At 41.1% G+C, this 18701-nt stretch overlaps 1 protein-coding gene across 1 annotated transcript in view; it reads left to right on the top strand.

Annotated features, from left to right (window-relative positions):
* Positions 1 to 18023, top strand: part of LOC311087497 (corticotropin-releasing factor receptor 2) — a 79035-nt gene extending 61012 nt beyond the window's left edge. The window contains exons 11-12 of the mRNA XM_084120827.1: positions 13061 to 13102; positions 17700 to 18023. Coding sequence (XP_083976953.1) covers positions 13061 to 13102; positions 17700 to 17840 — 183 coding nt within the window. The 3' untranslated portion in view covers positions 17841 to 18023. The remainder of the gene's footprint in view (positions 1 to 13060; positions 13103 to 17699) is intronic.
* The last annotated feature ends 678 nt before the right edge of the window (positions 18024 to 18701 follow it).

Below are 18701 nucleotides of genomic sequence, written 5' to 3'. Positions count from 1 at the left end.
AGAAAGAAAGAGTGAGGAAAGGATGAGTTTTAAGAGTGAGATGATGAAATCCCAAGTTTCTATGCACTTATAAGACATGACCTGAACGAACCATCAATCATTAATTTAACCCTTCTATCGTTTCTTAGGTAGGTTATTAAATCTATAATACACCAGTTCAGTTTAAGAGTCTGGAGGCTACTTGCTTGTCTTTGCATTCCTTTGGGGATTCCTATTTGTCTGCGTCAAAAGGGGGTTTCCCGGGTTCATTGATTGGCTGGCCGTCTCTTCGTGTCTGGATAGATGTCTGGGGCAGCCAATCACGTGGTGTGCTGGCGGATGGATGGAAAGTCTTTGAAGCTGGAAGCGGGCTTTGCATTCGAATCGTGGACCGAATCTTTGAAGCAAAAGTTAACTTAGAACCAAGACTCTCAACGGAAAAGAAAAGAAACTAAGCAAGAGAAAGAAAATTGAGACGAGAGCAGTTAGATGGCTTGAATGAAGCTGTTTAACCCATGTTCTTCTGATCTTGAATTGGGTTCTTTCGTCTGCTCGTCTACATGGTTACTCGTCTGTCTGGTTACTCCATCATGGCTTCTCCATGATCGTCTATAGTAAAACTCTCCAAAGCTTTGTTCGGGTCCTAAGGTTTTAAACTCAAATGTTTGTCCAGCCTCCTGGATGAGTTCTGACCAATTAGACACGGTCTTTATTTGAGAGGTGGCATTTTCTTCACTTCTCATCGTAAATCATGTGTTATCTGTGATCTCCTTACTCTCTAAGCTCTAGCAGAGAGGCCACAGTTTAGACATCATTCCTATTATAAGAATACAAAACATTTACACAGATTTCAATCAAGCCATCTTCATAACTGCAAACATACGATCGCACTGATAGGAAACAAAACACTTTTATTCAAACATCTAATAGTTATAATAAGTCCGTCAAGAATTGTTTTGGGATGATTTTATGCATTTTTATATGTAATGTCTCTATGGTTTTAAGCGATTTCAACCCTGTGGTCATTCAGAGGTCCTTAAGAAGAAGGAGGTCTGTTTCAAATCCTTTGTTGTGAGATCAAACAACCTCTGCTGTTATCTTGGTCGGGTCCTGAGCTTTGCCATCTCTGAACCAATCAGTCTCTTCCAAACTATCTAACATTGACAACGTTCTTCCTTTAGTTGGGCTCATCTCTTTGAAGCTTGCATGGCCATAAAGTTCTTAGCTGGGGTTTTTCGTTGGTTAGCTTAGGCCCCATTGTCACAGTTTATAAGGAAAGATCCAAAAGCAGAGGTTCTCAACTTCAACTGTCTTTAATTAATACAAGAAATAAGGCAGTCTGTCGTTGAAGCACACAGAGCTGGTGAAAAACAAACAATAATAACTTGAAGTCGTCTCGATGAGGACTGTATCTGGTCACCCGTAGAGTAGGAGAACTCAGAGCAGCAGAAATCTCAGTCAGAGTATGCAGAGAAGCTCACGCAGCTGTAACAGGGCTCTGGACTCACTTTGTAGTTGGTTGAACTGAACAGACAGGACAGGTTGACACAGACGTACCGGACAGACGGAACAAGGGTGAGTATCTTCCAAAATTCTTGTAGAATGAAGAGAGCAGTCGTGTAATCGCATGACAAGAAACAATAATCCGACAAATGACTGCTAGAACAAACACTAGATAAAGAGAGCGCATTAGGGAGAAAATGGAAACAGGTGTCATCGCAAATCAGTGCGAGCGCTGATTGCGATGACTAACAGGTGCGGGTGGAGAGAGAGAGAGAGAGAGAGAGAGAGAGAGAGAGAGAGATAGGATGAATCTGATGCGCGTGTGTGAATGTGTATGTGTGCGATCATGTGTGTGTGTGTGTATGTGTGTGTGTGAGAAAGAATAGAGAAAGGGAGGAGGTGACCTGACTCATGACACCCATCCACACTACTGCGTTTTAGTTTAGAAACGGAGAATTAAAATGAATACGATCTCCGTCCACACCAGCGTTTTAGCTGCGTATTAGAATTGATCTCCGTCCACATTAAAACGACTGAAAACGTGGATCACGTGACCATTCACCAACACTGGGCATGCGCGTACCGGTGTAAACTTAGAGACTTTCAAACATAGACTGTAAAAAAATGCTTTCAAACATCAAAATGTCATTTATTAATATGTATTTGTGTCAAAATTATATATAAACATCTTTTCCTATTCTATTTTGCCTGGAAACGCTTCCAACACGCTTGCGTGTCGCATGAAAAATAGGCGTCGGTTCTATTTTTAGCATGAACGCGTTTACCGCGCGAGCTGTGCCTGAGACGCGGCAGTTTCTTACTGTAAGAAACTGTTCCAGCGGGTGGAGTTTACTGGTACTGAATTTTACCTGTGTATACTCCATGAATGATGACACCCAATCACAGAGCCGAGCGTGAGCCTCTGCGTCATTGTTTCTAAAGTCCTCCGTTTTGACCCGTCTTCACTAAAACGCCCTCCGGAGATTCAAACTTCTCCGTTTTAGGTCTTGGTTTTTGCCGTTTTAGTCTGGACGGGAGGTGCAAACGTAGCAAAAGGTCTCCGTTTCTAAACGAAAACGCAGTAGTGTGGATGGGGCCTCAGACTGGCTGGAGCCCACTCCATTTATGGCCCTAGATTAGACTGTTGATTTGGGGTCTGGAGTGTTGAGTTCTGTGTGGAATTATGTTTGAACGAATCATCTGGAAGATTCACTTGTGTTTGGTTCGCCCTCAAATCCTACATATGTTAGGTTGAATTAACCAGACAGCCTCTGCCATGGTAAGGCTCTGTTAACCACATGGCCAATGATGATGGCCTGAAATGAATTTGAAATGACAGTCCACTGCCTTCTGCCCACATTCCTCTGCTGAACACCTCTTTGTGAAAGCCCACAGCCATCTCTGTAACACGGTCCATGTCTGCCTTTCTGATCCCTTTGTTTGTCTGTCCTGCTTCCTGCTCGCTCATTCTCACACACAGTATCTATTTCCACCAAGTGACAGGATTTTATAACTGGGATTTATTATAATCTTCTTCTATGATCGAAAGCACTTCCAACTATTATTCTAGTTTATACCTTACTAACACACAATAGTCTAGTTGAAATCAGACTAGTTGAAGATCTGTTGATATACCAAAAAAAAAAAAGGTACTGATTAACCATTAAGATCAGTTTGAGTAAATGATAGTCAAATGTATTAAACGGAATGAAAAAAGATCACTCTAAAAAATTCTGGGTTATTTCAGGACCTTTACTGTGAATGAAACGCTTATAATATAGACAAAACATTTATTATGTGTAGCGAAAAGGACATTTTATGATGTTGTATTGTACTAACAATTCAGATACTTGCACTGAGGTGCTGTCAGAGTCTGTTACAATGGGTCTGGGTCAGAGGTCTTTCACCTGCTCCTGGAAACCCACTGTCCTTTACTATCTACCTGCTTCAGCGCACCTGCCTGTGGTTTTGACCTTGATTAGCTGGTTTAGGGTTGAAGACTTCAGCTCTAGGAGCAATCTGTCACTGAGAGATGAACACAACAGATGCCTGCATTAAACAACAACAGGCAGTTATGACACCAAAATTTTAGATACTTGTGAAGATTCACAATCTTCTAATCCAATTTCGATACCACAGCTAAAACTACTAGACTAACTAATATAAATTGTATAGCTTACATTTTTAAAGACAAGCAAACAGTCAGTAATAAAATAAGAACAAACAATCAGATTAAAAGCAAAAGCACAAATAAATAGACTGCATACAAATGAAATAAACCGTGCTCTTCATGGTACTGAAATGTATTAAAGTGAGCTAATCAAATAAATAACACTGCATAGTCTTCATATCCCTTTTAAAGTTCAAGATTTTTTTCCTTGTCCTGTGTTGTTTGATTAACATTAAAAACACGGACAGTATCAGGATTATTAGGATGATGTCACTTTAAGACCGAATGCACACACAGTTTTGTGTTTTTGTGTTCACCGACTATGTTTACTACTATACTTGCCGAGACGGGCATTTTTTGACATAATTTTGAAAGAATTCTTCCACTCAAGCGCAGGAAGACATGAAAGAGCGCTCAACTATGCGCGCTGTCTGAGAGACGCAGGTTTCAGCACTTGAGTAAAGAATTCCCTTTCGCGTCTTCCAGTGCTTTAATATTTACATGGGAAAGGCTGAAACTTTTGTGATGATGAAGCACTGTTTTACACTCTCCAACACCGACCTTTACCCGCATTTGCCACTTGGCGAGTGTTAATTTTAGGCCCTGCACATGGGCATGAACAGGACGCCATCACCTATACCAGGTAGGAGCTTATGGCATTGCGTTGAAATATCCCGCTAAGCTTCATTATTTCTGAACTTCCTTCAGGGCACCAGCGGCAGAGCATGTGAGCGGAGTGGAGCGGGAGCGGGCGGATCTTGGACAGAGCGCAGAGCGGCATTTTTAAAAGGACGGAGCGTCACCTTATTTCCCGCTCCAAATTCGCTCCAATTTCGCTCCAATTTCGCTCAGCTCACACCACTAGTCTGAAGCATGCTCAGTCAAACCTAAACCAGGATCCATCTGTCATCAACAGTAGACTATTTTCAGTCAAAACTCGGCTCAGTAATGGAGTTCAAAAAGTAGGCAACTTCAAAAAGGAAAATGAGAAGTCACACAGGTGTAGGCTACTATTAATATAATAAAACTAACTAACAATGATAATGTGGTACAAGAAAACGAATGTGGAGACCGTTTCAGTCAGCAAAGATTCATTTTGGAATCTCAAAAGACACATCTCTCGAAAACATGAACGTGAGCTACGCGAACACGCTGGGAAGAAAACAAAAGGTTAGCAAATTGAATACGGTAACTTGTAACAAAGTGTAAATTAAATATAGCGTAATATTCAAACAAATTTGTTTTTTCATTCAAGTAGACCTAATGGTTCGTTTTATTTAGCCGAATTTGTGTCGTCCGTAATAATATCTATATTATTAGGACCATTTATTCGTTTAATTTTACAGCAGTTTGTGTGTATGGAAGCCAATTTAAATTTTAATCGTGCGCGTTGCGCAGAAGTTCACTTATCAAAATTCTGGCCTTATAGTTAATTTACTTTTAAAAAATAAGCTAAAAGTGATATAGGCTAAATGTAGATTTTTTTCCTTTTTTGGAGCGAGCGGGGGGCGATTTGAGTGGAGCGCGAACTGAGCGCTGAGCGATAATGAGCGGAGCGGCCTGATGTAGCTTTGAGCGGGGGAGCGGAGGGGTGAACAGTTCCGTGAGCGATGAGTGGAGATTCTCACCGCTCCACTCCGCTCACATGCTCTGACCAGCGGATATTTGTTTAGAAGCTAAACACTGGCAGAAATCAGCGTAGAGCTAAATGGGGAGCGATTGAGGAGGAGAGGCAATTGCCTTCAATTATCCTATTCAATGCCCATTCATTACGCAATAAAATGGTAAAATTACGGAATAATGGACCGCCGAGGTGCGGTCTGTGCTTAAGTTAACCATCGATGATGTGGTTCTATGACTGTAAGGGAGACTATAGTGACCGAGATGTGGAACTGCTGTGCATTAGCTTGCAACCCTTATATTTGCCACTTGAGTTTGGCAATGTTGTCCTCTGCATTGTCTATGTGCCACCGGATGGAGACGTAGTAATAGTTGTGATACAGGTGTCTGAGTGTGTGCAACGCAGCCCAAACGCTCCTCTGTTTGTTTTAGGTTTTATAAATCACTGTAATTTCTTCCTGGGTTTCAACATTATGTGAAATGTAATACAAGGAACATATAATATTTTGGAGAAGTGCTATGGGAATGCATCCAATGCGGAAGTTAAACCACTATTAGCAAGCTGTGACCACAATGCAGGGCAGCACATTTCTATATACTGCACATCGCTGAAGTCAAGTAAGCCTGAAAACAAGGTGGTGAGACTTTGGTCTCCAGAGAATGTGGAGGTACTGAAAGGCTGTTTTCTCTGTACTGACTGGAAGGCGCTGTACGATCCGAATATTGACAAGCATAATGAAATCAGGTCTGTGTCAAGTTCTGTGTGGATTCTGCGATACCATTTAAACAGGTTAAATGTTTTCCAAACAACAAGCCTAATATCACCACAGACGTTAAAGAGTGTATTAACCTGAAACACTTGGCTTTTAATCAAAAAGACCCTGCACTCAGAAAACTGGCTCAGAAAACTAGCGCAATCACAAAAGAAGAGAAACTCAAGCATTATGGAGATGTAAATGATAGTGATTTGAGTAATAATTCAAATAAGTTGTGGTCTAAGGTAAAGTGTATAACCAATATAACTCCTAAAAGTAAAAGTATGCATACTGTATAAGTATTTTACTGTAGGTTGGATGTTAACTCTTATGACTGTAGTGATGTATTGGGGCTATTATGACTGCCTTTGTACTTGAGCCACAAAATGAGACTGGTTGATAATGTTAAGGTTTTCAAAGGTCTCGAAAACCTGAAAACCTTTGCAGAGGAATTAGCCTGTGCATGGGTGGACATTTTCCAGAGGTCCCTTGATTCACATATTATCCCAGATAATTGGAAAAAGTCCATTATCATACCAGTTTCTAAAAAACACAGCCCTGAAGAGTATAATGACTATCGCCCAGTTGCCTCAACCTGCATTGTAATGAAGTGTTTGGAGAGGATTTTGGTGTGGAAGCTTCAGGACTGTCTTGATCCCTCTCAGTTTGCCCATTAAAAAAACAGGGGCACTGATGATGCTATCCTGCCAGGCTGTTTTTTTCTTGATCTGAGCTCGACATTTTGCAAAAACCAACTCTAAAATCAATCAGTGAATGCTCATGTTAAAAACAATGCTTAGCATTCATATAGCTCTTACACACATCTATAAGACTTTACTCTTCAGACCAAACGGTCAGTGAGAGCAGAACGAAGCTGTCTCTATTTTAAAAACATTACACAAGAACAGTAAAAGGCAGCAAGCATTCATCTAGTGCATGTTCACATCGTGTAACAACCGAGAAACAGTGCGGATGGACAAAAAACACACTTTTGGTGTAAATGGCCTGAATTTACCTCTCAAGAAGAAGACTTTTATTTTCAATACGTGAATATATATTTCATCCAGCGCTGTTTGTTCTTAAGTATCTCCATACTCTCTGTTTTAAAGACTGAGAAAGCTTTTCAGATGATTCAAGGAAAAAGCAGTCCAAATGAATGCGAATCAATTCAGGCTCTTTTGCAAACCCATTTGGCCGATTAACTGAAAAGAAAGAGACGACACAAAAGAATGATTCATTCACAAATGTTTGGCATCGCTGGATCGACAGAAGTGCAGAACACACATAATAACTGCTGAAATATTCTCAGGGAAAACATTTCTCCGGTCAATCAGAGATCTTATGTTGCACACAGTGAATACAACCGTATATGCAGACGCCACTGTTGGCATTGGCCCGGAGAAGAATGCTGTTATTCAGGATCCACTAAACACTTTCATTCAGTAAGGAACCCAATTATTTTTGATTTGTTTTGAAAAGTGCACAACTAAAAATATTAGTGGAATCAGAAGAAATGGGTATTACAATCAGACAGAATGAGTGAACAACAGTGCTGATTATGTTCTCACTGTCTGTACTTTCAGCATTTGTTCTGGATGTATAATTTATTTATTTTATTTGACATAATGATAACATTTATTGGGTGGGGAAATGAAAATGAAAAGAGGAATATTGTTTACCAACACATTTTGCATCAACAAATGGATAATGCTGACACTCCTCATGCTGTGGTGTGTTCTGCACTAGTAATGTCGTGTGATTATATGGCGTGTTACACATGTAACCTCGTTTGAACGTTTGAAGGGGATTGCTGGCTGAAGAAATGGTGTTCCCTGCCGCATTAAATGGGTCACATTCCTGCCGAATACCATGAGCTAGAACATCATTGACCAATTGTATGCAAGTTAGTGTGTCTCTATAAGACTTCAGGATTGGTCGGGGAAAAAAAGAATTTCCCTGTAAAACACAACGCTGCAGGGGTGATATATATTTTTTTGGGTCAACCCACACTGGTTCCTTCGACAAAAAATACCCAACAGGATTTATCCATTGGCTTTAGAATAAATGCAGAAAATAAGCTCCATGACCAACAAAAGATTGTGATATGCATGAATATCACAATCTTTTGTTGGTCAAGGAGCTTATTTTCCTCAATAATTCTATAGCCAATGAAAAAATCCTTAACCAGGTTTTGTTCAAAATGATATTCTTGACAAATGGACACAAGTTTTATGAATTTTTGAAGCGCAAGTAGAATCGGCAGAAGTCTAAAGCTAAACACAGGCTATACACGAACTACAACACAGTCACATGACTAAAACGTCACCATCAGTAAGCTTCAACAACTCTTTCAGCCTTTGTTTAAAAGACATGTTACCTGACAGTTTGAGTCAGAAATAAACACAACAAGGCTGTGAAAGCGGACTAGAGAGTGCAGCTGAATCTTCTTGTTTGTGTGATGATGTTTAATATCCCAGACAGCCTCTGTAAAACTGTTTAGCCAATTGGTAGCACTCGCCTATTTCAAGATGAGTAAAAGCTTTAAAAAAAGGGAGGTATTACTAATGTAATTTATGTCAGACATTTCACCAAAAACCCATTGACTTTGGGACAAGATCACAAAGCAGCTTTCAATTAGAGTCCTAATTCTGCCAGCAACTGCTCTGTATAATGCACCGATTTACAATCTGTCACTAATTAACCAAATTTCTGAAGCCGATTATATCATACAGATTTATGTAATGTTTGTCATTGTGGCGAGCACTCTCTGCTATGTTGCAGTTTGCTGTCAACAGTTAGAGTGGGCGAGAGTTTGCTCTCTGGGAATTATCCAGCAGTTGAAACACAGGAAGAGTGTAGGCACATCGAGCATCTCAACATCAGCTGGCCCTCGCTGGATTAATGGCTATGTGGGAGTCCAGGCCCTTGTTAGTACATATTTATTGAATTCCTGCACTGTGTGGTAAAATGATGCAGCAAGTCTCCATTATTTATTTAAAAATAGACAGTTAAAGAAGGATATGTATAAAAATCTGACAGTCCACATGTTGAGGGAGGCAAATATATATGGTGCACAGTGTCATACACACAAATTCAAAACTCTATCAGGAAACACACACGGCACTAAAATAATGGAGTAAACATTAATATTCAAACAATATGAGATGCAACATGTAAAACCCTAACATATGCAACTGAAAACAAACATGAGAAGAAAGATAATTATTTAAATGAAATCACATCAAATGTGAAGTGTCACACAACACTGGTTGTGAGGAAGTGCACCAAAATAAGCAATTCAATCTCCCCTGTGTTGCTGCACAACAAAACGATCACAAGTGTTTTTTCTTGTTGCTGTTGTTGTTTTAACAAATACATGTAGTACAAATAAAGACAAATAATGCAAAGTGGGATAAGACCACCTAAACCGAGACCAAGACCAGAGTGTGTTGAGACCAAGACAAGACCTGCACTCCTCAAATTCATCTGAAAGATCCATATTTACTGCCTGAAAAGTGTCTTATTTTTAATCAATAAATACAATTGGAATAATAAGATACTATATAGACCTGTTACCATTCAAATTTAATCACTAACAACAAAATAATGTGAGAATTCTCTGCATCTGAATCTGAATTGGTACAATTGCAACTGCATAAATATTGTTGAGATTAACATTTTAAAAATAACATTTTGAATATAGAAATATGATACTTTTAAAAATTAAACTAAAGCTACCAATAGGTGGCGGAACGTCTCTGTTTCGTATGGTAACCCACGTTCCCTGAAAGAGGGAACGGAGACGTTCGTTGGAGGGATCCGACTTGAATGGGATCTTCACAGAGAGACCAATCTACTTAGAGAGAAACTAAATGAGCCAATGCACATTGGCATGCGATAATTGCGACAGCTGCTTCTATCACGCAGCGCGGGTATATAATGAGCAGCAGGTGCAACCAGGTATGGGTTACCATACATAACCCAGACGTTCCCTTTCATATCACTCAGAACGTTCGTCGGAGGGATCCGACTTGAATGGGATCCCTACCAACACGCCCTGTTGTTGGCCCTTCCAGTGCCCTGCATAAGCTTCACTTCTCTCCCTTAGGTAGGGGCAGAAGCTTATGCGGGGAGTCCTGGTCACTGATGTTCCACAAGACTCACTCAGTGAGAACATTGGATAACACTGGGAAACCATGCCCTTCCTAGGGGAAGGAGAACACTGCGGAAGCCACGACCTGCGGAGGGAGGTAACCTGTGGAGAATACACATTTGGACTAGACAAGGAGGGTAGTACGACATATGGAAGTCTCTGGGGTGGTTCCAGCCTAATCTTAGGGGGGAAGCACACCAGCAGAGACGGCAGAGCGGGCTCTGCCAAGGTAAAGACACTGGCTAGCCGATAGGGTAGCCGTACCGTGGAAAATACACATATGGGGTCGCCGCGGGGACCGGTACATATGGACACCCAGCCTATCACAGGTTCCTCAATACATACGAGTGTTAGGCCTGGCATCAGATGCTCCGCAATGTCTGACTGCCGTAGGGGTGACGGAGGAACTCAACAGGGTTAGCCGTCTCCGGGTAACACACTGGAGCTAATAGACCCACGTTTCTGGCCGACCAGACGAGAATGGCGTAGCAAGCCGGCACATGAGCGGGTTCCCCGCACTACTGGCCACTTGGGGCGAGTATACGGGAGGATACCGGCTCTACACGAAGGCTACAGAATCTAGTGAACGTGTTGGGTGTTGCCCAGCCTGCAGCTCTGAAACAGACGAAGAGCTGGTCAAGGTCCTAAAGCTTTGCGTTCTGTCCACGTATAACCGCAAGAGGTGGACGGGACAGAGAAAAGCCAGGGCTGGATCTGCTTGCTTTGAAGGGCAGTACTTGCAGGTTCACTACCTGGTCTCTAAAGGGCGTGGTAGGAACCTTGGGCACATATCCGGGCCGGGGTTTCAGGACAACATGAGAGACAGCCGGTCCGAATTCTAGGCACGATTCGTCGACTGAAAACGTCGACTCACAGGTCCCCTACCCTCTTGATAGAAGCCAGCGCCATCTGGAGCACTGTCTTTAGTGACAGGATCTTTAGCTCTGCTGACTGCAGCGGTTCAGCGGGTCTCTGCAGTCCGCTGAGCACCAGAGACAGGTCCCAGATAATAAGACACTATATAGACCTGTTACCATAACAAATTAAATCACTAACAACAAAATAATGTGAGAATTCTCTGCATCTGAATCTGAATTGGTACAATTGCAACTGCATAAATATTGTTGAGATTAACGTTTTAAAAATAACATTTTGAATATAGAAATATGATACTTTTAAAAATTAAACTAAAACTGCCAGTAGGTGGCGGAGCGTCTTTGTTTCGTATGGTAACCCACGTTCCCTGAAAGAGGATGAATGGGATCTTCACAGAGAGACCAATCTACTTCGAGAGAAACTAAACGAGCCAATCTGTTTGCCTTCCTGTTGGATCTTTAGTGAATAAACCTTTTGAATTGAATCATATACGTCTTCCTCATCTGTCTGCCAGCAACCACCCGTGACACAGGAAGGCTGTTAGAAGGGTACTTTTATCCCTTTCCAATGAGGAGGAGATTGCAATTTGTAGGTTCTCCATTCCAGTGCTGTGATTGGCTGCTGGCATCAGCCGTGGCACACACAGCGTGGCCCACCCTTCTTTCCCCTGTGGAAATCATTTTGCATAATCTAAAGCACACTGTTAGAACCGTGACTTTGAAGTTTTACTGTGCATTACTCACTTCTCAAAACACCTCTGGCGATGTTCTGAATACATGATGGAAGAACACTGAGCTATCGTGAATGATTATGAATTCATACAGCTAAATTTTGTGTAAACGGTTGTATTACAAATAGCGGTCATGTGTAATGTGTTTACTGTTTTTCTTTAGGAATTTAATGGCAGGCCTGAAACTTGAAGAGAAAGTCAAGATGAGTGAAGGATAGTTAGATCATAAGTTAGATCATAAGTTAGTTTTAAAAAAAAAACATTTCAATGTAATCAACAAGTCAACAATGACAATTGCACACATACAAACTTTTTAACATCATTAGCAACATATCCTGAGGTGAAAAAACTAAATAAAATAATAATAGAAAATTTGAGGCTGTATCTCTTATTTAAACAAAAATTTGGAATCTTTGCAAATTTTCGCAGTTCAGTTTTAATTCCAGTTAATTTTATGTTATGTTTAATGTCAGTTTAAATTATGTGTTAATATCTTTTGAATAATATAGCCTTAATTCCTGTTTCTCCTCAGTGTAGACTCTTAGAGACATTTGAAGTACAGTGCTCACTATCTATAAAACGTTTTATGTATTCTTACTCATATTGGTCAAATCTTGTGGGAGGTCTGGTTTGAGTCTTGCATGGGATGCTTCATGAGCCAATGCTTTTGTGCATTGAATATAAAATCCCTAGGGTGCTTGGTACAGTAATTGCAGCTCTATTTATTCTTGTGTCTGTCAGGTACACCTGAAAGAACTGTATAGATGTCAATATTGCAAAAAGATTTTGTGTAAGAGAGTTGGGGACCATTATTGGTCTTATGTCACCCTTTTTAAGTGGGATCTCCTGATCTCTTTCTGTTTGAAGTGGTCTGGAGTCTATTTCGTCTTCTGCTCTCATGAAACTTGTAAGTGCTTCAGTGTGAAAAATAGTTTTGTTTCCCCTGAGAACATTATTTCTCAGCAGCCTTTGATGCAGTCAGTCCTCAGAAGTGGAGCTGACACCTGAGCAACAACATGTGCCAATTATTTTTGGATGGAGCTTTGTTCCTGAGAATTTTTGTTTTGATTTTTTGTTTTTTTACTGCGAGAACAACCTGTGGTACAAGATGACCCACTGTCAAACCACCATAATCTGGCACTTCACATGCTGAACAAGGCCAAAAATATTACATTTTGATGAGCAACATTTTTAATTTTATTGTTTACATTTAACAAAGTTAATTGAAGTGACAGTTTAACTGATGTTGTTTATGTTTTGTTTTTCTCTAACAGGGATTCTTTGTGTCGGTATTTTACTGCTTTCTAAATGGGGAGGTGAGTCAATGATGAGTGTAATTTCATGGATGGACAGAAATGAAAGATGACTATAAATATATAGGCCCTTTCCACAGCCATATCACCCCGTCACCCTATCTGTTCTCTGACACCAAGTCTATTATTATGTGGGAGGCTATTTAACCTGACTCGCTTACACACAAACACCAAGACAAACAGAGCAATTTATCAGCACCCTGCAAACTGCTCTCATTTAATGGGGCCATGTTTATTGCCTATAGGATTCCTCTTCAGTATCACTTGACACATCTGTCATTTTTCTCTAGTTATTTCCTTCTTCTATGTCCAAACAGAATAACTAATATTATTTGTGTGCGTGTAGATGTAAGTTGGCCCACATAGAATGTGTGCAAAAAGAAAGAAAATCTCTCGGTCTCACTATACTGTTATCCTTTCAGCCAGAGCCACAGAGGGAGTATTATGAGTTAACTGGAGAATATGTCATTTATGACATACGCTGATGCAGAAGCAACAAAGGCACGTGAAGAGACAGATGGAACATGTAACCAAATAAATACACAACTGTAATAGTTATTTTCGCTAATCATATGTGTATTTAAATATAATGACAATGGTTAGCATTTAGCATTGCATATAAATATATTTTTGCTTCATACTGTGATCAGGATCGCAATCGGATCGCAATCAGAAGTTATTTCAGACACTCGCTGGTGTCTGAAAGAGAGTTTTGAGCTGAGAATTGTCTTTAATGTTGAGGTTAGCTGTTAGCCTGATGTGAAAACATGGCAAATGAGAAGCAAATGAGAAGTGTTCACTCTCAAACTCCGCCTCTGTTCGTAACCACTCCTCAAGCCTCTGTTGGCCCGCTCTGGACCAAGGTGTTCGATGGACCAAAAAAACCCTGGTTGTTGGCCCCGATGAAGCCCCTACGAGGCCCGATCAAGCCTGGGAAGTGACAGTGGAAACGCGACTCGCCCTGGCACATACTAGCACGCTTGCTTTTGTGGAACAACAGTGGAAACATGGCTATTGTTACCGAAACCCGGGAGGAAGGAGGGTTTCACTGTTGGAGAGCCCTCGCTGCCGAGGGGGACCGTGGTGCTGAGGAGGTTGTGCAGTGCGGACGAAGGTGCGCCTGGTTTGCCTGACTCCTGGAGGGGCGGCTGACAGAGGAGTTGCCAGCGTCAGATGGAGGGCAGGGCCTGCTGCTGTCCGCTATAATGGGGAGGAGCAGGCTGAGTGAGGGAATGGGGGACTCGCTGCCGGGCGCCCGAAGCCAGAGGAATCAGGCCCGAAGCCATCACATGGCACTGCAAGTGAGGGCTTCTCAGTTGGTTGAAGACCGAGCGGCAGTGTGTTCGTGGAACCGGACCAATAATTTTTTCCCCCTTTTTCCTCTCTCCTCTCTCTTGCCTCTGTCCCTTCTCATCCTTACATCTCCTTTCTCTTACCTCGTCTGTCTTACTCTCACGTCCTAATCCCCGGTTCTGCAAACAATATACCAAAGCGGCACACTATGAGGTCACTGCTGGTTTATCAGCCCGTAAAGCTGAGAATCTGTTAAACATTCCAAAAACAGAGAGAAAGAAACAACAGCGAAAGCACATTCTCAGCAGCAACTGTAGTCACATATATCTTAAATGTATGTTTAAGAGAAACGCTCTTGAAGAAATCCAGCACTGATCCGTCAGGGAGGGGAACTGGTTTCCAACCCTCAAACTCTGTACCACAATGCAAAAAGTAGCCCCAATTTAAGGCATAAAGGCATCTTTTAGACAAAACTTGTGGAGCCTGACCTCCTTTTCAGGACCATAAAATCAGAAATGACCCTCTGAAGACTGAGGTTGAGAGTCAAGTCAATTCTTTCTTAAACTGTGTCATGACATTCCCCCCAGCTATGCCTAGAAACGTCCCTGTTTGTTCCTACATAACTGTGCCAGTTTCATGTCTCTTAACAGAAAATAATTATAAAAAAATCACAGAAAAATAATGGCCATCCATTAATAAATAGCTGAGCTAGTTGTTACAACAATAGACTACTAGTTTCTATTATGCCTTCCTTTCTACAGCCCCTGTCTGCTCTGATGACGGCAGATCTGAACTGCCATGAACACAAGTCTGTGCAAAACCACATTATTCAGCACCATTTCAGAATATTCTTAGTGTTTATTATTATCATCATCATTGTTATTGATGTAACTTATTGACATGTTTAAATAAAAATCTTCAAAACTAATTAACTAAACATTTATTATTTTTTCTTTAGAATATTATTTTACAGTCTAATGGTCTTTCTTTATATCTGATTTGTTAGGTGGGTTAATTATTTGGATTTCTGTTATGACCCCAGGCAAGATGTAGACTTACACTCAAGATGATCTGTCATCTAGACCGTCAACATCAAACCAAATCATATCAGTGCCATCTGTGACTCAGCTATGTCATTCTCTGTTTGCCCATACATATTATAATGTGTTTAGATGAAGGCAACAATGTTCTCTCTCATGACTGACCGACTAAATGAATCAATTTTATAATGAAAAGCCCCTAGCAAACATCCAGCTCTTTTTATTGTTCTTTTCCTAAGCCCTTTTTCTTTATATAACCATTACATGCATGTCTTTTTGATAGCTTAAAAATCAAGTCCATTTGGCTCTATTCATTTCAATTTCAAATCTTGCACTTGAATGAAGACTGGGCACTATTCTAGGGCAAATTTTTTTTACAAATAGTTGTTGAGGGTTAAAACAATTCACTGTCATGCATCTGCATTTAAATTCTTGTATTCTGAATCCCTGAATTATTGCAGAAATAAAAAAAATTGTCATCGTTTTCATCATCAGACATACTCCAAAAATGCTAATATTAGATAATGCGTGAGAAGCAACACTCTGAGTAGAGTGAGCTTGAAAGCCAAGAAGCTAAGTAAGCCCAGGAGCCTCATAAACAAGATAAATCGCATCCTTAACCTATTGTGACATCCTTTTTTGTAGCAGCAACACCCCTATTGTGGCCATCAAAACAAGAAAACAACTGAATAAATGATGCCACTGGCTCCTGCGGTCAACAAGGACGACGATCCCGGGTGGAGTCGACTGGTCGATGGGCCGATGCGGAGCCAGGGGATCCATTTTCAAAGGCGGAGCTGGAAACCAAAAGATCCGCACAGCTGAGTGGAGTAAACAGAGGAGGAGCCCAGGAACTGGATGGAGATAGCAGAGACACACTGGGGGGGACCAGCAGCGACAGGAGACTTAGGGGAATAACGTCTTCCTCAAACCATTGCATTGGGACCTGGCACAGCTCACCCTCGGCAGCAGGAGTATGGGCAGGGCTTATTCCACGCCGTCATACTCCACTAGGATGCCCTCCGTGACGGATGTTGTTGCTAGCTCTCGCACCTGGTCAGACTCACAGTTGGGCTTGCGCGTCGGCTCTGCCGCTGGTTTCGAGGCGGGCTCAGTGGGCTCAGGCTTAGTCAGTGATGGGCATGGCTGATGATAGGCTGGGCTCTGGGTCCAGTGTGGGGCTGGCGGTGACTTTGGGGGATTCACATTTCACCAGCACCCACTCAAAGTATTCTGCAAAGCTCCCTCGAGGACCTGGCATGGGCATGCATACATACCATGCATACCATGGGATGGTACGACCGTTTGATTGACGCACTTACTGTCCAATGATTCTAGGTGGTCTTGGAAATGATTGGCTGGAGTTTTTCGAGTCCTGCCCATTCCACAGATGATTAAATTGCTTAATTTTTATTTCAGTGCTTCTAACTCAGTGGCTGTAAGTGGGTTAGGAATAGGATTTTAAGTGATTTTGAAAAAATGGCCAAAAAAGAGAATTACATACCCCACCTTTAACATGTTTTATTGAATACATTCAAAGTGATCGAACCTTTGCATTTAGTAACTGATATTCTTTTAGCAGCAAACCTCCAAGAAATGCTTTTTTTAAACATCTCACCCACAAATCTTTTTCAGTCTATCGATATTTCTAGCTTGTCTTGATAGCTCAGCCCACTTAAGGTCCACACAGCATCTGAATTCGCTTAAGGTCAGGACTCAGGAAAACATGTACCTTGTTCTTGTTTTTCTTTTTTTAAAATTTAGTGGATTTATTTGTGTCCTTTGCATCATTGTCAGTTGCATCAGTTTGAAGTCATGAACTGTTTTCCTGAGGTTCTCCTGTAAAATCTTTTGATACATGTTTTAATGTATTGTTGTTTTCAATGCTTGTACAGTGTTCAGGCCCTCAGGCAGCGAAGAAGCACTAAACCATGACGCTCCTTCCACCATGCTTCAATAATGAAGATATTTTTAGTGTGCAATGCCCATTTTTGCCAAAAAGTTCTACTTTTATCTCAATTTGACCAGAAGCATTGTGGAACATCAGGTGATTTTGGGCAAACCTGAGACATGCCTCAGTTTTGTTTTAGACAAGAGTGGTTTTCTGCAGTATGTGTTGTCCGATCATGAATACCATTCTTGTTCAGTGTTTTTTTGATAGTGGACACATGAACAAGTGCTACTGAAGATTCTCCTCCACAATCAGTGCAGAACATTCAAATGCTGAATTTAAAATACCATAAACTAATGCATTTTCCTCTTCATAGGTGCGTTCTGCAGCCAGAAAGCGTTGGCATCGATGGCAAGACCATCACGCACTGCGAGTCAGAGTGGCGAGGGCCATGTCCATCCCCACCTCCCCCACCCGCATCAGCTTTCACAGCATCAAGCAGACCACGGCCGTCTGACCTTTACACAACTGCTTTAGTAATTCAGCCACACAGACGGACTGCAAGTGGCATGAGAGACCAAATGATTGTTTGCCTTTCCGATGGTCATGGGTGTATCATCCAATAACCAGTGAATTTAATTTATATGTCTGTAATTTTGACAATCTGCTCTGAATTAACAGTTTTTTAAACAGTATTGAGGAACTGTTTCTTTTCACTTAGTAGTTTGCAAACATCCAGAACACTGTAGCATCTGTTTCATCTATCTATCTATCTATCTATCTATCTATCTATCTATCTATCTATCTATCTATCTATCTATCTATCTAATAATTGGTAGCTGACAATGAGTTAGTAATGAACTCAATAATAATTTCAGGGGTTTTTTAGGGAGGGGACGGTGATCTATTTATTACAACAACAAAAAAAACCCTTGATGTTTTAAAATAAAACAATCTTAGTCCAATTTCAGCCCACACTTGTGAATCTGAATCACACTCGGGACCAGAGTCTCCAGATCTCCACAGAAACAGCAGATATGTTGTACTGCAACAAAGGAAAGCAACTGCTAGTACTCACAGGCCAATACTCAGTTATATAAATTACATATCTAAGTGTTTTTCACCAAACTACATCATGTCCATTTAGAAAACTTTGAACATATGGAAACATTCTATGATACTTTTGCACTTTTCTCCTAGAGCTTGAAGGTGGTCACTCTTCACTGTCGAGTGCAAGCAGGACATTTTATATTTTTTCTAGAAAAAAAATTGTACTTCACTACAAAAATTCAATTGGCAAGCCATTGTTCTGTGGCCCCAAGGTTGGCTGTCTGCAAGTGAGCCACAAGATTGCTATCCGTAACCACAGTAAACCTTG

This window comes from Abramis brama (genome assembly GCF_963993115.1).
Source record: "Abramis brama genome assembly, chromosome: 7".
Taxonomy (NCBI): domain Eukaryota; kingdom Metazoa; phylum Chordata; class Actinopteri; order Cypriniformes; family Leuciscidae; genus Abramis; species Abramis brama.
Note: the sequence above shows the minus strand (reverse complement) of the source record. Positions and strands in the feature narration are given on the sequence as shown.